The sequence below is a fragment of the Halichoerus grypus genome, chromosome 5 (assembly GCF_964656455.1).
Source record: "Halichoerus grypus chromosome 5, mHalGry1.hap1.1, whole genome shotgun sequence".
Lineage (NCBI taxonomy): Eukaryota > Metazoa > Chordata > Mammalia > Carnivora > Phocidae > Halichoerus > Halichoerus grypus.
Window position 1 is genome coordinate 35,252,946 of NC_135716.1, and position 19,767 is coordinate 35,272,712.

Genomic DNA, 19,767 nt, shown 5'->3' on the forward strand with positions numbered 1-19,767 from the left:
AAATTAAGTCTTGGAAAGCATGACTAGATAAAAGCTACTTTCATTAAATGTAAGGATTTGGAATCCCAAATAGTTATTACCCATAAAAATTAAGTAATGCATCGTGGTAAACCAGATTGCTAACGCAGAACTTACTTTCAATACTAAATAAATTGTCTGTTGGTGCTAGGTATAACAGGTTAAAATAAAAATCGATCCGTTTTCATTCCGAATTCATTTGAGTCACGCTGGATCACAAAACTAACCAGTGCAACCAAATGTTAATCGTGCGATTTAATTAAGGAATTGCAAGAAGTTTTATTCGATATTCACTAGGTTTGCAACCATTTTTGACACGAAGATCAAAACAATCCAAAAAATCCTGCTGTCACCTCCGACTTTTGGCTACTTAAGTTTTCAAGCTCGAGTAGTGATTTCCACAAGGCTACAGAGAATGTGGGGGTGATGGTAGGGGTATCCTCCTACAATCACACACCTTCCTATCCCTACTTCTACCCTCTTCCAGCGTTTTTAACACCAGTTCTTCCCGCTCCGGTGTGTACCAAGCAGTTAGCTTTTCGTTGGTGGGTAAAACTGTACTCCTATCTGGTAGTGGTTTTGGGGGGTTGTTGTTGTGGTTGAAGTATGACAGCCTGTGTCGTTGGATACGCCTACTCTACCAGCGGCTTAACTTTGAAGAGGGTCCACCCCTCCACCCCTGGACAGGTCCTCAGGGCATTCCCGTTGCCCGCTCAGGGTCGGTCAATTTGGGACTGGTCCCGGGCCACTTACGAGAGGCACCGGCGGCCTCCAGGCGCCCGGTCCTTGCCTGGCGGAGTCACCCTCAGGAAGGTCTCCTTGGGGTGGCCACAACACCAGAGTAAAGTTACCAAAAAAGCAAAAAGGTGGCCCATACGCCCTTCCAAGAGGACTCGGCCAGTTCCCAGCCCGGAACGCGCCCGAGAGGGGGAAGGGAGTGTCGCCACCTAATCCCGAGAAAGGCCGCGGGACCCACCTCCGGCTCCCTCCCGCTCCCGCCCTCGGCCCCACCTCCCCCTGCTAGCACAAAGCCGTCCCCAAGGCGGGGGCCAGGCCTGCAGGAGGCCGCCGGGACGCGGCCGGACCGGGCCCGGAGACCGGCGAGTCGGGCCGCGCAGGCCGCCGATCGCGGGCGAGCCCAGAGTTCCCGTCCCGGACGGAAAGGACGTGCTTGCCCGCACTGCCTTCGAGGCGCGGGAAGCCGGACGCTGCCGCCCGGGCCCTCCGCCTTGGCATCCCAGTCACCCGAGAAGGCCCGGCGCGACCCACGCTGCCCCGCCAGCCACGCCCGAGGTGGCGGCCGCCGGCAGGGAGCGCCCGGGCCGGCCGGGCCGCGGAGGGCCGAGGGCTCGCAGGGGCGTGCACACGTCGTCCGGACGTGGGTGACTCGCTAAGTGGCAGGGGCCCTTTCGCGCCCCACGGAGGTGCAAACTCGGGGCCTCAAATCAATTCCCCTCACTTCCGTAGGGCCCTGTGCTCCCGCACCTGAGGAGGGCGAACAAACAATGCGGGGGGGTGGGGGGACGGGCGGGGAGGGAGGGGGCGGGGGTGCGACCCCCGCGACCCCGGCCGCCCGGCGCCTCGCCTCGCCTCCCGACAGGGGCGCACACGCGGGCGCGCACACGCACTCTCCGGCCCCAGTACGGGAAGATGGCCGTTTCTGCTCCAGTATAAAGGCTCTTTGTTGCGCTCACACAAAAGCAGCCAAGACCCGCTCTTCTCGCAGGCCCTTTGCACAAATCGAAGGAACTCAGATGAGTTTCCAAATGGCCTTAGAAGCCTGAAGCGGTGGGAGCAACTAAAGAGAGGGAGAATAACAGGCCTCCCGCCCTCATCTACCAAAACCTCTGTCAATATGCAAGTCCTCGCCCTGGGAGACGGGAGCTGAGCTCATTCGCAAGGGAGGAAGGAAAGAGGAAAACCTACTTTACTATCAAGGCCCAAAGGGGGTATTAAACATTCACATTCTTGTAGGGTTTCTCCCCTTAACCAGGGTAGAAACATAATCTGGAAAAGTCTGGATACACCAAAAAGAAAAAGAAAAAAGAAAGAAAAAAAAAAAATACCAACAATAGCAACTTAAAAAAAACAAAAACAAAAACATAACAAACCAGTTGCCATCAGCCCAAAGCGGTAGTAGCAGCAGCCGGCGCGTGTGATCCACTTACTTGTCCGACTCTTGTGACATGTTTGATCCAATGAACTCGCTCCCCTTTTCCTGGAGCCTCAGCCTCTGGTGAAACTGGACTTTCAAGTCTGTGCAGGTGAAGGTGTGTGAGAGCGCCCGAGATGGCAGAACAAGAGCTACAGGTAATTCTGCTTTTCCGTCCCCCCTCACCACTCTCGCTCGCTCGCCCGCTCGCGCCCTCACCTAGCCGGAAAGGTGGGATAAGGGGGGGCCCCTCACATGGGGCCCGAGCTCGGAGGCGGCGGGGCGGCACGGAGTCCTCCGGGATCGTGGCAATGGGCAGCCACAGAGCAGAAAGTGGCGGACTTGGGCGGCCACAGGTAACTTTCTCGCAAGGAGCTGAATTCTTTCACTAAAGGATACAAGCCCGAGGGACGAGCTGCACGGTGATTGGCTGCGAAGCTCCCTCAGGTGAGCTGCCATTGGCAGAGGCGAGCTCAGGTAAGGCCCTTCTCCAAGTGCAGGTAACTCACTCCGTAGTTTACCTGAGTGGAGCGGCGGCACGCTTGCAGCTCTGCAGCTGCCCGTGGGAGCTGAGGGTCAGGGCTAGGAGTAGACTTCACGCCACGCTTTCGTTCTTCCTGGAGGCCGGCCGGGGTGGGGGGGGGGGCAGGAAAAAAAAGCAACACTTGGAACAACTAGGGATTGTGGGTCAAACGGAAGGCCTATGGAGAGCTGAACTCAGGTACCCCAAGCCAACCGGAATCAAATGCGCAGCATGCCCGCAAGGCTTTGAATACCCACTTTAAGAGGACTTTTGACATTGTCAGAAGAGTGAGGGACTGAAGTTTACTTTGTGCTCAGAGGGGGGAAAAACACAAAGATTGCCGAGTCTGTTGTGTAATTGCATTTTTAACATTCTTATCCAGAACAAACACTTTTCGTGTCCTCATGTGTAAGAGGTATCAGGTAGATTACAGATTTTCACAGAGATGAGCATCCTTTCATGAGCTGGGCAGATGGAGAGTGGGGTGGTTTTGATGGGATGAGAAGATTTGGGGTGAATAGACGCTAAGATGGCCCAGGCCTGTCTCTTCTATCTCAACTCTAGCCTGGGATTCCAGAGCTGCAAACAACCACTGAATCCCTTCTGTAAACCGGTTGTCATTTGACGTTTCCAGGCAGGCATCAACATTTACATTGTAATTCAATAGAAGCAGCCACTACAAAGGTGCTTTATCCTTCCAGCTTAATATGGTTGCTATGGAAACAATTCAGGATGAAACTGACTTATTTGTGCTTCTGGGTCTCCTGGTTGGGAACCACACAAATTACCAAAGGTGTAATTTATAACCACTTGTTCCTCAAGAATATTGGTGAAAGTTCTGACAGGAATGTAGTCCATACATATGAATCATAGAAATAAGGAGGGCGTGGGAGTTATACCATATTTTATTTCAAGTTAATACTACATTGCCGGAGATGATACCCAACTTCTATTTCAATCTTTACGGATCAGATATTTCCTGAAAATTACATTATGAGACAAGGTTTGGTTGTTCCATGTTTTATGCTCCCCAAGTGAATTTAAAAATTTTACAAAGCACAGTATAAGCACACACTTTTTAAGACAATACAATACCCACCTTTTCTCTACCTTCTTAATCTCCTTTCTAGAGGCATCCACATTCCACTTTTAGCCATCTCTTCTATCATTGACCTCCCCATTTCTTCTTCTTCTCTTCTTTTCTTCTTCTTCTTCTTCTTCTTCTTCTTCTTCCTCTTCTTCTTCTTCTTCTTCTTCTTCTTCTTCTTCTTCTTCTTCCCTTCTTCGTATAAAGATTTTATTTTTAAGTAATCTCTACACCCATGGTGGGGCTTGAACTCACGACCCAGAGTTCGAGACTTCAGACTGAGCCAGCCAGGCACCCTGACCTTCCCATTTCTAAATAATTTATACTGCTATCTTTTGATTTATCAATTTAATTGTTGTGCTTTGACCACCTGTTGCCTTTAGATAAGGATTTAGCTCTTTTCAGACCTCATACAGTTTTCCCTTCCACCATTCTTCCAACATAGCTCTTTTCCAGTTTAGGGGTAGTGAGTAGCTGGTGACTGCAAATACCAGTGACAGCAAAGCCAACTAGTGTACTGTGGTTGTTTTCTTTCTTATAAAACCTTTCAATCTGTTTACTTAGTTTGTTATGCCCCCATCCTTATATTCTTTCTACAACATACCTATCAAATGACTATCAAATTTATTTTCCAAGTGATCAAATAATTCCATCCTTCCCCTCCCGCCTGAAACATCCCTCCAAAAGTCCACTGTCCTCCTGTTCCAAAGGAGATGAATTTCTCTCAGGACCTGCTGCCCAGTTGTCATCTGGAACATTCCTTCATCTCCAGAGCAAAAACTCCATTGCTTTGTCCTGTGCCTTCTTTCTTGGTTTACTGCTTCGTTTTTCCTGGCACATGTTCCAGTAAAAACCCAAGAAAGGGTACAGAAGGCAAAACTTGAAATGGCTTTATTCTACCCTTACTTTTGATGGAAAGTTTGACCAAGGGTAGGATTCTAAGTTGAAATTTTTCATTCAAAAGTTGATAAAAATTGCTCTTTTATCTTCTAATATCCAGTGTTTCTATTGAGAATTCCAATGCCATCCTGATTCCCATTTCTTTGTGACCTGGAGTTTTTCTTTCTAGAAACTTGAAGAATAATCCCTTTATTTCTGATATTCTGAAATGTCATAATTATGCTCCTTAGTTCTCTAGTATTCTAAAATTTCACCATGTTGAAGGCTTCCATCAAAGGTCTGCAAACCTTTGACTCTCCATTCATACTTAAGAATGAGGTCATAAAACCCCACCAGAAACCTTATGTATAAGGGTGGGAAGGAGTGGGCTTGCTGTATGGTGATCAGGTGGAGGCTCTTCTTTCCATAGGTTCTTCTTTTCTTTTGGGCTCTTCAGTTTCTCAGGAGAAATATCTGCAATTTCTTGCCTGAGGGGACATTCACCTGGCTGCTGATATTCTGGAAGCAGTTCAGGGGAAGTGGTCCAGGTGAGTCATTGCTTACTATGCGATTTTTCATGTGCTTTTCTTTTCTGTAGGTACCTTATTCCTGCCTTTCTTTGTGCCTGGCATACAAGTCTCTCTGCTGTTTCTCCAGCTGGAGGTAATCACCTGGCTGCAAGAAATGGGTCAGGGGACCTGAAGATCTAACAACTCCAAATGCTCACATTCACTCAGGCCCCTGCCACTCACCTCTTCTCAACTTCTGGGATCTTGGGGCCACTCATTAGCATCTCCCTCTGATGATCTCTGGACCCGGGGCACTCTGAAGCTTGGTAGCATATCAGGCTCTTTCTGTATTGACCTCTAGGATGACATTAAAGTGTAGTTTTTTGCTGTTGTGTTAAACCAGTTTCTACTGTTCCATCCACCCCATCTTGCAGACTTGTGTTGAAATACATGTTTTGCGGATGATCCCTCCTTCGTGCCCTTTGTTCCTGTGTATTTATCTTTTATGTTCCTTTACTGTCCTTTTTAGGAAACAAGATAAACGAGTGTGAGTCAATCTGTCATCTTTAATTTGCAGCCATTTAAAAAATTATCCAGGGACACCTGGGTGGCTCAGGTCATGATCCCAGGGTCCTGGGATGGAGCCCCACATCGGGCTCCCTGCTCAGCAGGAAGCCTGCTTCTCCCTCTCCCTCTGCCTGCAGCTCCCCCTGCTTGTGCTCTCTCTCTCTCTTTCTCTCTCTGACAAATAAATAGAATCTTAAAAAAAAAAAAATATTTTGTAAAAAAAATTTATCCAAAAGCTTTTATCAAATTTATCCATCCCACATTTGTTGGTGCAAACAAAACCAGCATTTATGGCCAAACCTTTCTTTTTATTGGTCAGTGATGGTCAAGATTCCTTTCTTCTTCAACATTATTCCATTCTCAACCTAGTGATTGTTTATATAATGGTTGACCACTGTCTTTAATTGGAGCAATTAGCACATCAAAAAAATGAGCCTGGAATTTGCCACAGTATTCATCATGGACTTAAAAGTTTCCGCACAGTTTAGGGTTTGATGGTCATTTAGGTGGCAGCAACAAAGTAAATTTTCAGATAAAAAGCTAGTCATAAAAGAGTATTGTTTTTAAACTAAATTATTTCATTTCTAAGATTAAAGTTGTAGTTAAATTCACAGGCAAGAAAAACAGAATTGTTTATTATCATTTTAGTAGTAATCTTTAGCATCTATTATGTTGGCTAATTACATTTTCCTAAAGTAAAAAGTTTAGTATTTGATACTAAATTGTTGTTTTATTATCGTGAATCTTTTTTTTTATTTTTAAAGATTGTATTTATTTATTTGAAAGAGAGAAACAGCACAAGCAAGGGGAGGGACAGGGGGGTGGAGGGGGAGGGACAAGGGAAGGGACAAGGAGACTCGCCACTCAGAGGGGAGCCCGTTGCAGCTGGATCCCAAGATCCTAAGATCATGACCTAAGCCAAAGTCAGACGCTTAACCGACTGAGCCACGCAGGCGCCCCTATGGTGAATCTTCTATAGTGAGACTTTGGGAGGAGGTGGCCACTTCAGCATCTGGGCAGAAATCTCAAATTTTAAAGGGTTACAGTTCTAGTGAAACAAGTCTGGCTGCTGCTTGTTTGCCCATCACACACAGGGCCACTACAGCATGACTGTCACTGAATCCACGGCAGAGCCATACTGTTTTGCACTATAAAAACACTAACTTGTTTGATTGGCTCTTATCCCCAAGAAGAAACCTTGGGAAGAATGAAATGTACCTGGATTTCTGAATTTGAAAGCAACAGAGAAATTTATAACTTAACCAACTGAGCATTAAGAGCAGTTTCCTTACAGTTAGGGGCCACTTGTGTTTTTCATAGTTGCACTGATAGGTGTATTTGCATGGACATTTACTGATTCCATGAAGGCTCTTGAACTAGTGATATGGAATTCAGCTCTCAGTCAGCTGAGGTTTGCTTATTTCCTTCAGGATAGCAAATGTTTCTGTTTCTTGGGCTGGCCATTAATAATAATTCTTGTGGTCCTGTTAAAACGGGGTGCATTGAACACTTGTGTTCATCTCTACTTCTTCCTCCAGTCCCACTGATAGAAGAATAAGAGAGGAGCTGAGAAGGTTAAAGATGACAACAAAATCCAGGGAGTGGAAAGTGACTAAAGAAGGAAGAAGAGACTTAGCTGAGCTGAGAAAGATAAACCTGAGCATCTGTAGGCTCTGAGGATCAAGCCTGGTTTGCCTGCAGAACCTCATAAAGGTAGAGTGATCAAGTTTCCAGTAACCACTGAAGGTGGAAGTGGTAGGGCTGAAACCAGAGGGATCGATTCAAAATCTGGATACCCTAGGTCCCCAGCCCCAGAAGCATAATCAAGCTTCCATCTGTATTGGCTTGTTAGGGCTGCCATAACAAAGTACCACAGACTGTGTGGTTTAAACAACAAAAATTTATTTTCTCATAGTTTTGGAGGCTAGAAGTCCAAGATTCAAGGCTTTGGCAGGGTTGCTTTCCTTGGCTTGTGGGTGGCCATCTTATGGCTGTGTTCTCAAATAGTTTTTTCACTGTGAATGCACATCTGTGTCCTCATCTCCTTTTCTTTTCTTTTTTTAAAGATTTTATTTTTAAGTAATCTCTACACCCAATGTCGGGCTGGAACTTGCAACCCCAAGATCAAGAGTCGCATGCTCCACCAACTGAGCCAGCCAGGCGCCCCCTAATCTCCTTTTCTTATAAGGACATTAGTCATATTGGAATAGGACCCAGCCATATGACTTCATTTTATCTTAATTGCCTCTTTAAAAGTCCTATGTCCCAATACGGTCACATTCTGAGGCACTGGGGGTTACAACTTCAACATATGAATTTAGGAGAGACATAGCTCAGCCCCAAACCCCATCCCTACTCCATGCTGGCAGGAGACGGTGTCAGATGGAACCAGGCAGACTTTAGGCTAGGGTACATCAACCATCAAGAGTGTGGCATTGAGGGACACCTGGGTGGCTCAGTCAGGAGAGCATGTGACTCTCAAACTCAGGGTTGTCCATTTGAGCCCCATATTGGATGTACTTAAAATCTTTTAAGATTTTGTAAAGTAAAAAAGATTTACTTAAAATCTTTTAAAAATATATGATGTTGTGGGATGCCTGGGTGGCTCAGACAGTTGAGTGGCTGCCTTCGGCTCAGGTCATGATCCCAGGGTCCTGGGATTGAGTCCCACGTTGGGCTCCTTGCTCAGTGGGGAGCCTGCTTCTCCCTCTCCTCTGCTGCTCCCTCTGCTTGTGCTCTCTCGCTCTCTCTCTCTCTGACAAATAAATAAATAAAATCTTAAAAAAAAAAAGTGAGGCACTGGACCTAATTGCAAGGAGAATAAGTAAAAGGCAATATGCTCATCAGGGAGACACCATCTCCTAGCTCGCTCCACCCATCTTAGTGAACCCGGAGCCAAACTTATACCACCACCACCCATGCCTTCCCCCATCAGTCAGCAAGTTCCATCCTCATACAGGGAGCTCCTAATAAGCTTTTTATGCCATACTCTTAAATACAAATACAAAGCCAGGGGTCACCACATATTTGAGAGAAGCCTCCAAAATGAAGTATAAAGACCAGTGCAAAAATGTAATTAAGAGAGTGATTTTGAGGTAAACAACACAGGGATGGAATAAAGATTATATAATTAATATATCAGAAGGTATTGCAGTCATGAAACAAGAACAGCGTACTATTAAAGAACAATAAAACAATCATCAGAGAACCAAAATGAGTTTGTGGACATTAAAATATAAAAGCTGAAATAGAACCTTTTATCGTATACTTGAAAATAGAATCTAAGAAACCTCCTAGAAAGTAGAATAAAAAGACAGCAAAATAGGCAATAAGAGAGAAAAGATAAGAAAATTGAAGGATCAGTCAGTCAGGAAGGCCTAATATGTGACTAACAGGTGTTTCAGAAAGAAAGAGTGGAAAAAATGTTGGAAAGAAAACTTATAGAGGAAAGATAAAATACTGTTTTTGAGGACTCAAGCATTAGGACTCTCCTGATTGATCTGACCCTGTAGTGCTCAGGACAGTGGATTCTAAATGACGTAAATTGAAGCAATTATGATTAAATTTCTGGGCTGACCTTTCCAGAGAGTAAAAATGAAATGAGCAGAGAAACTGCTCAAACACAAAGGCTCAAGGATCAGAATATATTAGCTCTCTCAACAATACTGCCCCTTGAAGATATTAAAAGCCATACCTTTGAGTACTGAATTCTATGCCTAGGCAAGTTATCAATGAAGTATAAAAGTAGAATAAAATTCAGTTCCAGGTATGCAGAGTCTCAAATTGCCTCTCCTGCACTCTTTCTCAGAAAGATTTTGGACAGTGTGCTCCATTAGAAATTAGAGAACAAGGCAGAACCAAGAAAGAGGTGGTCTTTAAGACTCAGAAAACAGGAGAGCCAACAGAAGAGGCAGTTTGAGGGAGGTCAGAATGGTGGCCTTGTCACAGGCTCAGAAAGGAGTGAAACTCTTTCAACAGAGGTCTCTGGGTGGTGGTAGAGGTGGAATCCAACGATTACGTTTAACATTGTGGAAAGTTATATTGAGAAATTCTTTGAGGGTGTGGAAAGTCTTAACAATAGGCACAGAGAAAACTAAGTACATAGTTAGCGTTCAGTAGCTCCAGGGGGAAAGAAATTATACAAGAGTGGAAATACTATCATACTAATCTTAGTACCTACTTGGTTTGATAGCAGATGATATTCATATGATCGTAATAATGGAATTACTGAATGATAATTTACTAAAACTGGTGATAAAACTCAATCGGGAAGGTGGAAGAAGGAAGATAGTGGTGTCATGTGGGGGAGGAGGAAGTGGAAGGTTGTGACGGAGAGTGATGTCATCATCTACTATAATAGAAAGTCAATAGTTGTGCGTAAATCTCATAAATCAAAAACTAGTGACATAAATATTAAGTCAGGAATGCTTTGAGCTGCTAGTCACATCAAGGCTGATTAGCAGTGGTTTAGAAAAATGAAATTTTGTTTTCTTCACTTTAAAAAAAAAAGATCTGAAAGTTATCAGCTGCTTGCTTCAGTTCTGGTGCTCAGTTTCGGCATCTCTGAGATTCTCTTGGCCTTTTCTTGTGGACACAGATGATCCCTTCAACTTTAGACATTATGTCTATGTTTAAGGCAGTAAGAAGGGGAAAGAGATGGTGTAAGCCTCAGTGATGCCATGTATCAGGAAAGCAATTCCAGCACTGACATTAGAAGCCGCCAGTATGCCTTTGTGTCCTTGGCCAAAACTGGGTCACACAGTCACCCCTCTCGCAAGATGGCTGGAAAATGGGTATCTAGCTTTCCCAAACTCTAAGGTGGAGGCAGGCAAGAAAGAAAAACATGGAAATGTATTCTGGGTCAGCCAATCAGCATATTATTTAGAAATACGGAGTAAATGCTAGAATTTTAAAAAGAAAGCTCATAAAAATAGGTTGCCTCTTAAGAGTGGGATTGGACAGTGGGGCGGAGTGAGGCATGGACTGCTACTTTTCAATAGCATTAATCAATGTTATAGCCTATATTATTACTTAATGTAATTATTTGACTTTTAAAACTATGGATATCGTTTTATACACGTATATATCTTATACACATATATCTATATGTTTATACAGTTTTGATCAAAATAAATTTTAAAAATAAAAATGCAAACTGCAAATCATGTTCCCTCTTGCCCAGGGTCTTTGAATTTACTACTCTATCTCCCTAAACTTTGGCTCTTTTCTCCCTCCTCTAACTAGCTCCTAACTTTCCCTCAGATCAGTGCTTCATCATCTCATCCTCAAGGAAGCCTCTCTGGCTCTCTCAGATTAGGGGTAGTTATATTGGGAAGATACGTTTCTCCATTATTTGTCAATGTAGCAACATGCTCCTCTTCTTGAAAATCTTATCACAGTTGTAATTTCACATTTATTTGAGTGGTGTTTGACCATTGGCAATCCCCCTCCACTAGACTCTAAGCTCCAGGAGGACAGAGATTATGCCTATTATAGGTTCATCATTGTTTCCCCAGAGCTCAACACCTTACCTACCATTTAGTAAATATGTGATGAATGAATACATGACAAATACTCTAAATCATGTGCATCCTTCCCATTCTACAACTATTCCATGGTCGGTCGAGGGACTTCGATTGAGAGAAACATCAAATTGAGTACTTTCATCAGCAATGTTGAATAAATAAGTGAATTCCAGGAGTATATATGGACTACCTTCTGTATTCTAGGTGCTAAACTGGATTCCTCATTCAAGTTTCAGTAGTACCCTATGAGATAGGTAATGATAATAGTTAAGAATGCTTCCGACAGCAAGTCAAAGAGAAGCTAGCTAGCTGGGGCTATTTACTCAAGACGGGTTAATTGATCTTACATGACAAGAAGTTAGGATGAACAGGGGAAGGAAATTGCTGGCATTGATTAGCAACTCCATAACTCAGAGGTCTGGGTCGGTGTCTTTGTGCTTATCTACCTCTTAAGTAAAAAGTATCATATCTTTACACAACCAAACTTAAAAGCAGGAAAAAGATAGGGCACTCACTTCAGGCATGAAAATCTTTCACAGAATCCCCCATCAAACTTCCTCTTATATCTCATTGGCCAGCACTGAGTCATATGACCAGTATAGCTCAGGAGCTGCATCCAACTTTCATGATATCAAGGAATCTCCACTCAACGTTTGAACAAATAAGGGTTATCTTAGCAAGAAAAAATGGGAGACTGACCTTTGGTTAAAAAGAAAAAAAATCAACAGATACCACAGTACTGGTAACTTCATAATACAGATGATAAATTTGATCTTCATTTTAGGGGTGCCTGGGTAGCTCAGTTGGTTAAGCATCTGCCTTCCGCTCAGGTCATGATCTCAGAGTCCTGGGATTCAGCCCCGCAGCAGCCTCCCTGCTGGGGGGGGGGGGGCTGCTTCTCCCTCTCCCTCTGCCTGCTTGTGCTCTCTCTCTCTCTCTGTCAAATAAATAAATAAAATCTTTTTTTAAAAAAATTGACCTTCATTTCGGATAATGTAAGTAGCAGATCTGGGATTCAAATCTAGATCTGCCTTTTTCCAAAGCATGTGCCATGCCACTTCCTAGCCTTGAATATGAAGAAGTTCTTCTGTATCAAAATGTGGTAGATTTAGTCAGGAATGACTTCATAGAAGAAAAATACTTTAGGCAAGGTTTTGAAGGAAATAACACAAGTTGAAATAACACAAGGAGAAAATGAGAGGGTAGTTGTCGGGTATTATATTAATACCACCCTCTTCACCTTCACTTTCGTATAAAAATGCTTTTCATGTATCCCACTGATCATCAGAGCATCTCTCCCTATTTGGGGAATGATTATTGCTTTGATGGTCTAAATGAACTATAAATAAACTGAAAAGAGGTGACATTTACCCAAGGGAGAATGCCAAAATGAGAACCCAGAGACCATGGCTGGGGCTATAGCAGAACAGAATGTTCTCTCTGAGATTTTTAATGAGGCATGTTCACTGTTGATGCTTCAGTATACTCTTGACAATGTCTGAACCTGGAAAAACATATTCAAATAACCTAATATCGTGAGACTGCCCCTTCCCTGTTTGAAAACCTTCAGCAATTCCTCAGTACACATGGGGCAATCTAATCTAATCTAATCTATGAATTGAGACCTACCCCAATCTAACTCCAATTGCCTGAATCCAGCCCCACTGGTCTTCTGCTAAGGAAACCTAAGTTGACTATGGTCTGATGTGAGATCTGCAGGGCTACAGACTGGAGGGAACTGTCCTTGTCCAAGGCTTGGGACTCCAAAATCACAACTATGAGCAGAGTCACAGACCTGAAATGAAAATCAGGAGGTGGAGCAAAAATGCCAGAAGGGTATTTGGAGGAAACTTAAGTAAGTGGGCCAAAAGGTGATATTAAAACTAGGCCACAGATCTAGGATATCAAGCCAAGACATATACATGAGTAAAAGCCAGTTGGGAGCATTGAGAGTCAGACAGTAAAAAATCTAGGGCAAGTGTCTGTAGCATTTGCTTGATGGGGATGATTGACTTTTATTATCTGCCCTGATCTTGATACAGCTCCCTCCATCCCCTGCATCATATGATCTCAGTTCTTCCTGGGTGGCTCTGGCAGAAAGCCCTGACCTTTTCCACGGTACTGTGGAGATAGTAGGTAGGTCTCTGTGGCACAAACTGGTCCATGCCCTTCTCAGTGTACTAGGTTTTGGAGAAAACCAGAGCACAGTATAGTTTTCACTGTACTTCTTCCATCTCCACTTGCAGAGGTTCAGGCAGAGATGTGCATGAAGAGAGGATGAGGAAATGACTAAGTCTAGATGGTCCAGCGCAACAGGAAGGTGATGGTCATGGGCTCTTGCACTGGAGGCAGAAGCCATATAAACGAGGGCTTCTGAGGCCATGACTGGTCCCCATGTAGTAGTTCCCATGTTAGAAGAGGGCAGATTTGCCAGGAAGAGAGCTCTATAGTGTTGCCCAATTCTGATGTTCTCCCTAATTCTTAGGGCCAGTTGTCATATATCATCAGGAAATCTCTGACTGACCTATAGCTGCTGTGGGATATTAGATATTAGAGGTGCACTAAGGCCTTGCTTCATAAAGTGTAGCCACAGATCAGTAATATTGGAATAACCTGAGGGCTTATTAGGAATACAGAGTCTCAGGCCTCCTGAGCTGAATCTACATTCTATCAAGATTCATATGCACATTAATATTTATGGAGCACTTGTCTAGAGCATGGAGATACATACAGACATGAAAGCTGTATCTTCTGGGGGTTCAGGGCAAAGAAGTACAGTGACCATTGAACAACACAGAGATGAGGGGTGCTGACCCCCTGTGCAGTCAAAAATGCATGTATAACTTTTGACTCCCCCCAAAACTTAACTACTTATAGCCTACTGTTGACCAGAAGCCCTACCAATAACATAAAGACATATTTTGTATATTACATGTATTACATACTGTATTCTTACAATAAATGAAGCTAGAGAAAAGAAAACGTTATTAAGAAAATCATAAGGAGAGTTAATACATTTACAGTACTGTACTGTATTTATCCAAAAAATCTGCATAAGATGGACGTGTGCAGTTCAAACCTGTGTTATTCAAGGGTCAACTGTATATTGGGTTGCTCTAAGTAAATTGGAACTAGTGGGCCAGGTCTGTTGTAGCAAAGATTCCTCTTCAAAACTCACTTGGGATCATCAATGGGTGAAACTAATATGATGAATGGTTAATGGGAAACTTTAGAATGAGCTCTTAGGTGGTCACCACCTAAACCCATTGATCAGTATTAGCATCACTAAAAGTAGAACAACCAGACCCTGCAGGCCTTCTGAGGTACAGTACCACAGTCTATGGCACCACTTCTGAGGTGTTCCTGCCTAAAAATGAAGCCAAATCTTATCAAGCCTTGGGAAATAAAGAAAATAGGGAAACTAATTTAAAGACACCCCAAGAAGCCAAATAGACAAATCTAGACTATTGGGGAGCCAATAGGAAGCAGATTTACTTACTGCAACAAGTCAATGACTTGAAAAAAAAAAAAAACTGTGGGGTGGGGAGGGGAGGAATCTGCATTAAAATAGATTTAAAGGACAAATGACTAAATGTAATTAGTGGACCTGGTGTGGATCTTGATTTAGACAACAGTTCAGAAATGTATGGGGAAATATGTAGAGATGCAATGATACGATATCTGAATTTACTTTAAAATAATTCAACAAAAGGGGGATAAAGAAAAGATAAAGCAAATGTGGCAAAATCTTTTATAATTATTGAACTTAGGTGAATGGGTCTAAGTGGATTCATTGTACTGTTTCTGTACCTGCCGTGTAATTTAATGTTTTTATAAGCAAAAATTTTGTTAAAAAAGCAACAAAATCCAGAACTCAATTTCCATATTTGTCTAGCTGCAATGCTGCAGGGAAGGGAGTGGACAGATGGAGGTGGGTATGGAAGGCTTTAAACAAGGGTTTCAAGAACCAGAATATGTGGAACCAGCTGAGGTCTCCAGGCTTCATTGGCCCCTGAGTGGGTGAGAGCTATGGAAGTCTGTGTGTGTGTGTGTATATATATGTGTGTGCGCATGTGTGCACATGCATTGGGGTGGGCACTCAATTTGAAAATATGATGTTTAAGCAAAATGAGACAACTCTTTACTGGGAGCCAGTGAGGACAGAGCTAAGGATGAAGTTCCTAAGGACCAGGTTTGCACCAGGGAATTCCTTTCCCAAAACGTCAGGTGATGCCCAAACCAAGAAAGAAAAGGGAGCAGAAAGAAACTGGATGAGAAAACAGGTTCCCCAAAGCCAGGTAGGTCCTCAGAAACAAAGGAGCCTCACAATCTCAGGGGCAAGTTCGTGGTCAGGCCCTGGAGTCAGAGATGAAGAGAATGAGTACACAAGACTTGGGGAAAATAAGGCCAGCCCATGGAGAATCATGTATTGCTAATCCCAGCTCTATGGACCAAGAGAGAAAGGACATCACCTTAACTTTTGTCAGCCTTACCTTCTAACAGTCCCCTTCATCGACTCTGCTCCAGGCAAACTGCTGTGCACATTGTGTCTTAAGTACTCACTGAATTTTCCATGGGTATTTAAAGCAGTTTAACTTAAGTACCTCAAGACTGTCAGTGTAGGGGCACCTGGCTGGCTCTCTCAGTAGAGCACGCAACTCTTGATCTTGGGGTTCTGAGTTCAAGCCCTACACTGGGCATAGAAGCATAGAGATTACTTAAAAATTAATTAATTAATTAATTTTTTAAAAGACGTCAGTGTAGGAATAAAAAAAGAAGGAAGAAAGACTGTCAGTGTAGAAATAAAAAAGAGAAGAAGGAAGAAGAAAGGTGATTGTTCTTGATTCTAAGGATTTAAAAAAAAATAGGCTTCTTGGGCTTCCATCAGAATCACAAATAGTCCAGAAGGAAGGATCCCCAGAAATTATCCTGGCATCTTAAATTTAATCTTGCTTTTTTTCTCATTCTGTTAGTTGCTGCCACATATTTTCTGGGGCAATGGTGTGCTCAAAGTCAGAGCTGCCTGTAATTTTATGGAGTGTAAGGCATTAATTATTAGACAATTCTCTGCTTTAAAAATGCCTTTGACATTTCAACAGAAACAACTCATTAGAAAGTACAATTTTAGGAGTTCTGTTTGTATTTTTGAATATGTAAGCATTTTTAAATGAAACAATGGTCTATTCGTTATCTATTGCTGTGTAACAGACTGTCAAAATATAGTAGCCCCAAACAATAAACATTATCTCACTTGGTTTCTGAAAGTTTGGAATCCATGAGCAGGTCTGCTGGGTGGTTCCAGCTCAAGGTCCTCATGAGGTTGTGGTCAAGCCATTAGCTGGGTCTGCAGTCATCCGAAGGCTAGAGGATCTCTTTCCAAATTCTCTCACATGGTTGTGCCATGGACTGTTGGATAGAGGGCTCAGTTACTTGTTATGTGAATCTCTCCACAAGGATGTCTGAATATTATCAATGAATGACATCTGGTTTCCCATAGAACAAGTGACAGAGAAAGAGAGAAGGAAACAGAAGCATCAGCATCTTTTATAACCTCATTTTGGAAATGGCACACCATTCTTTTGCTGTATTCTGTTGGTCACACAAACCAATCTTGATGCAATTTGGGAGAGAACAAAACCAGGATATGAATATGAGGAGGTGGGGATCATTGGAGCCATCTGAGACCCTGCCTTCAACATATGGGTAATTTTTAAAGCTTAGGGAAAAGCAAACAAACTTGAAAAATGAATGGACAGAATAGACCCACACATCTTCATTTATGACAAACCTCCATGCAGTGTAGTAGGGACAGGATGGTCTTTTTAATAAATGAATCTGGGCCAATAGGATATCTAAATTAAGGAAGGAACTTTACCCCTACTTCACACAAAACAAGTTAATTCCAGGTAGATTGTAATTTTAAATGTTAAAACAGTAAGCCTTCTAGAAGATAACACAGAAAAATACCTTCATGACCTTGGAGTAGACCAAAAGAAAAAGAAAAGAAAAGAAAAAGAGAAAGGAAAGAGTGAAAGAGAGAAAGAAAGATTTGTATAAATCCGTAAGAAAAAGACAATCCAGGGGCACCTGGATGGCTCAGTCGTTAAGCGTCTGCCTTCAGCTCAGGTCATGATCCCAGGGTCCTGGGATCGAGCCCCGCGTTGGGCTCCCTGCTCCGCGGAAGCCTGCTTCTCCCTCTCCCACTCCCCCTGCTTGTGTTCCCTTTCTCGCCATCTCTCTCTCTGTCAAATAAATAAAGAAAACCTTTAAAAAAAAATACATCCAATGGGAAATGAGCCAATAAACTGGAATAAGCAATTCCAAAAAATGGATATTCAAATAATCAATAAACATTTAAAAATATTGCAAAAACTTGTTTTTAATAATTTATTAAAACAAAGGCTTGTAAAAGTTTTATACATGTGTGAGGACACTGTGTAATATGTAGGTGTGCATGCATCTTCTTAGAATATCAAATCAGGGGTTTTTAAAAAGATTTTATTTATTTATTTGACAGAGAGAGAGCACAAGCAGGGAGAGGGGGAGAAGCAGACTCCCCGCAGAGCAGGGAACCCAATGCAGGGCTCAATTCCAGGACCAGGAAATCATGACCTGAGCCCAAGGCAGACGCTGAACGCACTGAGCCACCCAGGTGCCCCTCAAATCAGTTTTACAGGAGAGCTTAGAGTGTTCTATATGTCTCATAAAAAGTAGCTTTCATTCTCGATTCTGTGATTGATTAGATTTTCTCCACAATCATTGAAATACTTTTTTGTTTTTCCTGGGTGTTATATTTTACCCCAGACATTTTCCCTATCTAATTTGACTGTGTCTTTCTTGTTTCAGCTGTTAGCTGTGTTCCCCAGCTGTTAGGAATTCACCAAGTATCCACCAGTCTACAGAATCTGAACTGAAACCAAACTTCTCTAGTTCAAAAAATTGAAACAGTGAGAATGGGCAGATTGGGAGGGAAAGAAAAGCTAAGGGAAGGAAAGTCTGAGGGTGGAATTCGCCGGCTTGGAATCTGGGAGATAGCGCTGGTGAGTCACCCGTGCCTGAATTGCCCCGGGGGCAAAATGCAAAATGGGTCCTTAGCTAGAATCAGCCCACCATCCCTACCTGCTCTGTTCCAGGCATCTCAGCCCTGTGAAAGGAAGATAGCCTGTCCCCAAAGAGGGGCCCCAAACCTGGCCCCCACAAATTTCATGACATAGATCTCCTGTGTCCAACCACGTTAGGAGCTTCTTGTTGCCCCTGATAATAGGCAAACTGGCAGCCCTTGGGGGATTAGGGAGGATTCCGACAAGAAATGTATATTGCTGTGTTTATTACATACAGAATGACTACCTAAAGAACACAAATTAGTAATTGTCATAAAAACCTGTAACTAGAACTAGGATAAATGAGACCATACAGATGAAAACACTGTCAAACTGAAAAAGAGGATACACATTTCAAGAGTTTGTTGTAACGTGTGAATAAAGTCAATGAAGTTGCTGCAGAAGGTAGTTATGAATTTGATGTCAGGATGTTTAAGCCTTTCACAGATGTGAATTTATGAAAGTATTGAATGGAGCAAAATGTATCTGCCCTAACCAGCAACTGGGAAAAACTGGAACTCAGCATGTGCAAAACAGGACTGGAAAAATGAGAGGAATGGTTTGTTGGGATTGCCAAAGAAGCCCCCAGTAAATTGCACTTTTTTTTTTCCCCACCTAGGTTCTAAACAAGATGAGAAACAAAATAAAGATTAAAGATGGAGGCCAGGGATGCCTGGGTGGCTCAGTCGGTTAAGCATCTGCCTTCGGCTCGGGTCATGATCCCAGGATCCTGGGGCCAAGCCCTGCATTGGGCTCCTTGCTCTGCGGGGAGCCTGCTTCTCCCTCTCTCTCTGCCTGCCACTCCCCCTGTTTGTGCTCTCTCTCTCTGTGTGTCAAATAAATAAATAAAATCTTTAAAAAAAATAAAATCATCAGTGGTGTGTTCTATTGATAAGTGCACAGGTATGAACAGTACCCTCTAGATAGCTCTATTAATAAAGTCAATGAAAATTTAGATGGGATCAAAGAATTCTTCTTGGTCATGGCAACTGTCACAAGAAAAGATTTGGTTTTACATCCTGTGCAGTATCAGCCTACATTGGTAAAATTCACTGTGTGACCTCTGATGGTGTCCCTGTAGAGGGGCAATGTGAATGTCAGACTTGCTTCAAATCTTAGTCTGTGGTGGGAATATGGTCTATGTTCATGGTACATACAAATGGAGGGTATTGAACTGCATTAGAACACAGCAACAAAAGCATAATATGCCAATAATGGAGTCTAATTTTACAAGTTTCTTGGGAGTAGTTACCCTAAATATAAAAACAGGAACCTACATTTGTACATAGTTGTTTTCCATTATGAAACAGAATTCAACTAATTTCACTTAGAGGATTCAGTGGAGTGGCACAATAGCCTTGTAGAGTCTCTTCTCACCCCTAGAGAATGTCATTCTGTAGGTTGGGT

General features: G+C 43.0%; 1 protein-coding gene and 1 long non-coding RNA gene across 4 annotated transcripts in view; one reads left to right on the plus strand and one right to left on the minus strand.

The window, feature by feature from the left end:
- Positions 1-2,328, minus strand: part of GRHL2 (grainyhead like transcription factor 2) — a 156,656-nt gene extending 154,328 nt beyond the window's left edge. For all 3 annotated transcript variants that reach the window (XM_078072165.1, XM_036080154.2, XM_036080153.2), the window contains exon 1: positions 2,187-2,328. In XM_078072165.1, coding sequence (XP_077928291.1) covers positions 2,187-2,206 — 20 coding nt within the window. In that variant the 5' untranslated portion in view covers positions 2,207-2,328. The remainder of the gene's footprint in view (positions 1-2,186) is intronic.
- A 26-nt stretch (positions 2,329-2,354) lies between these two features.
- LOC144381831 (uncharacterized) lies at positions 2,355-19,229 on the plus strand. Its single transcript, XR_013447757.1, has 2 exons — positions 2,355-2,647; positions 18,980-19,229. It is a non-coding gene; the product is annotated as an uncharacterized LOC144381831 (long non-coding RNA).
- Positions 19,230-19,767: the final 538 nt, after the last annotated feature.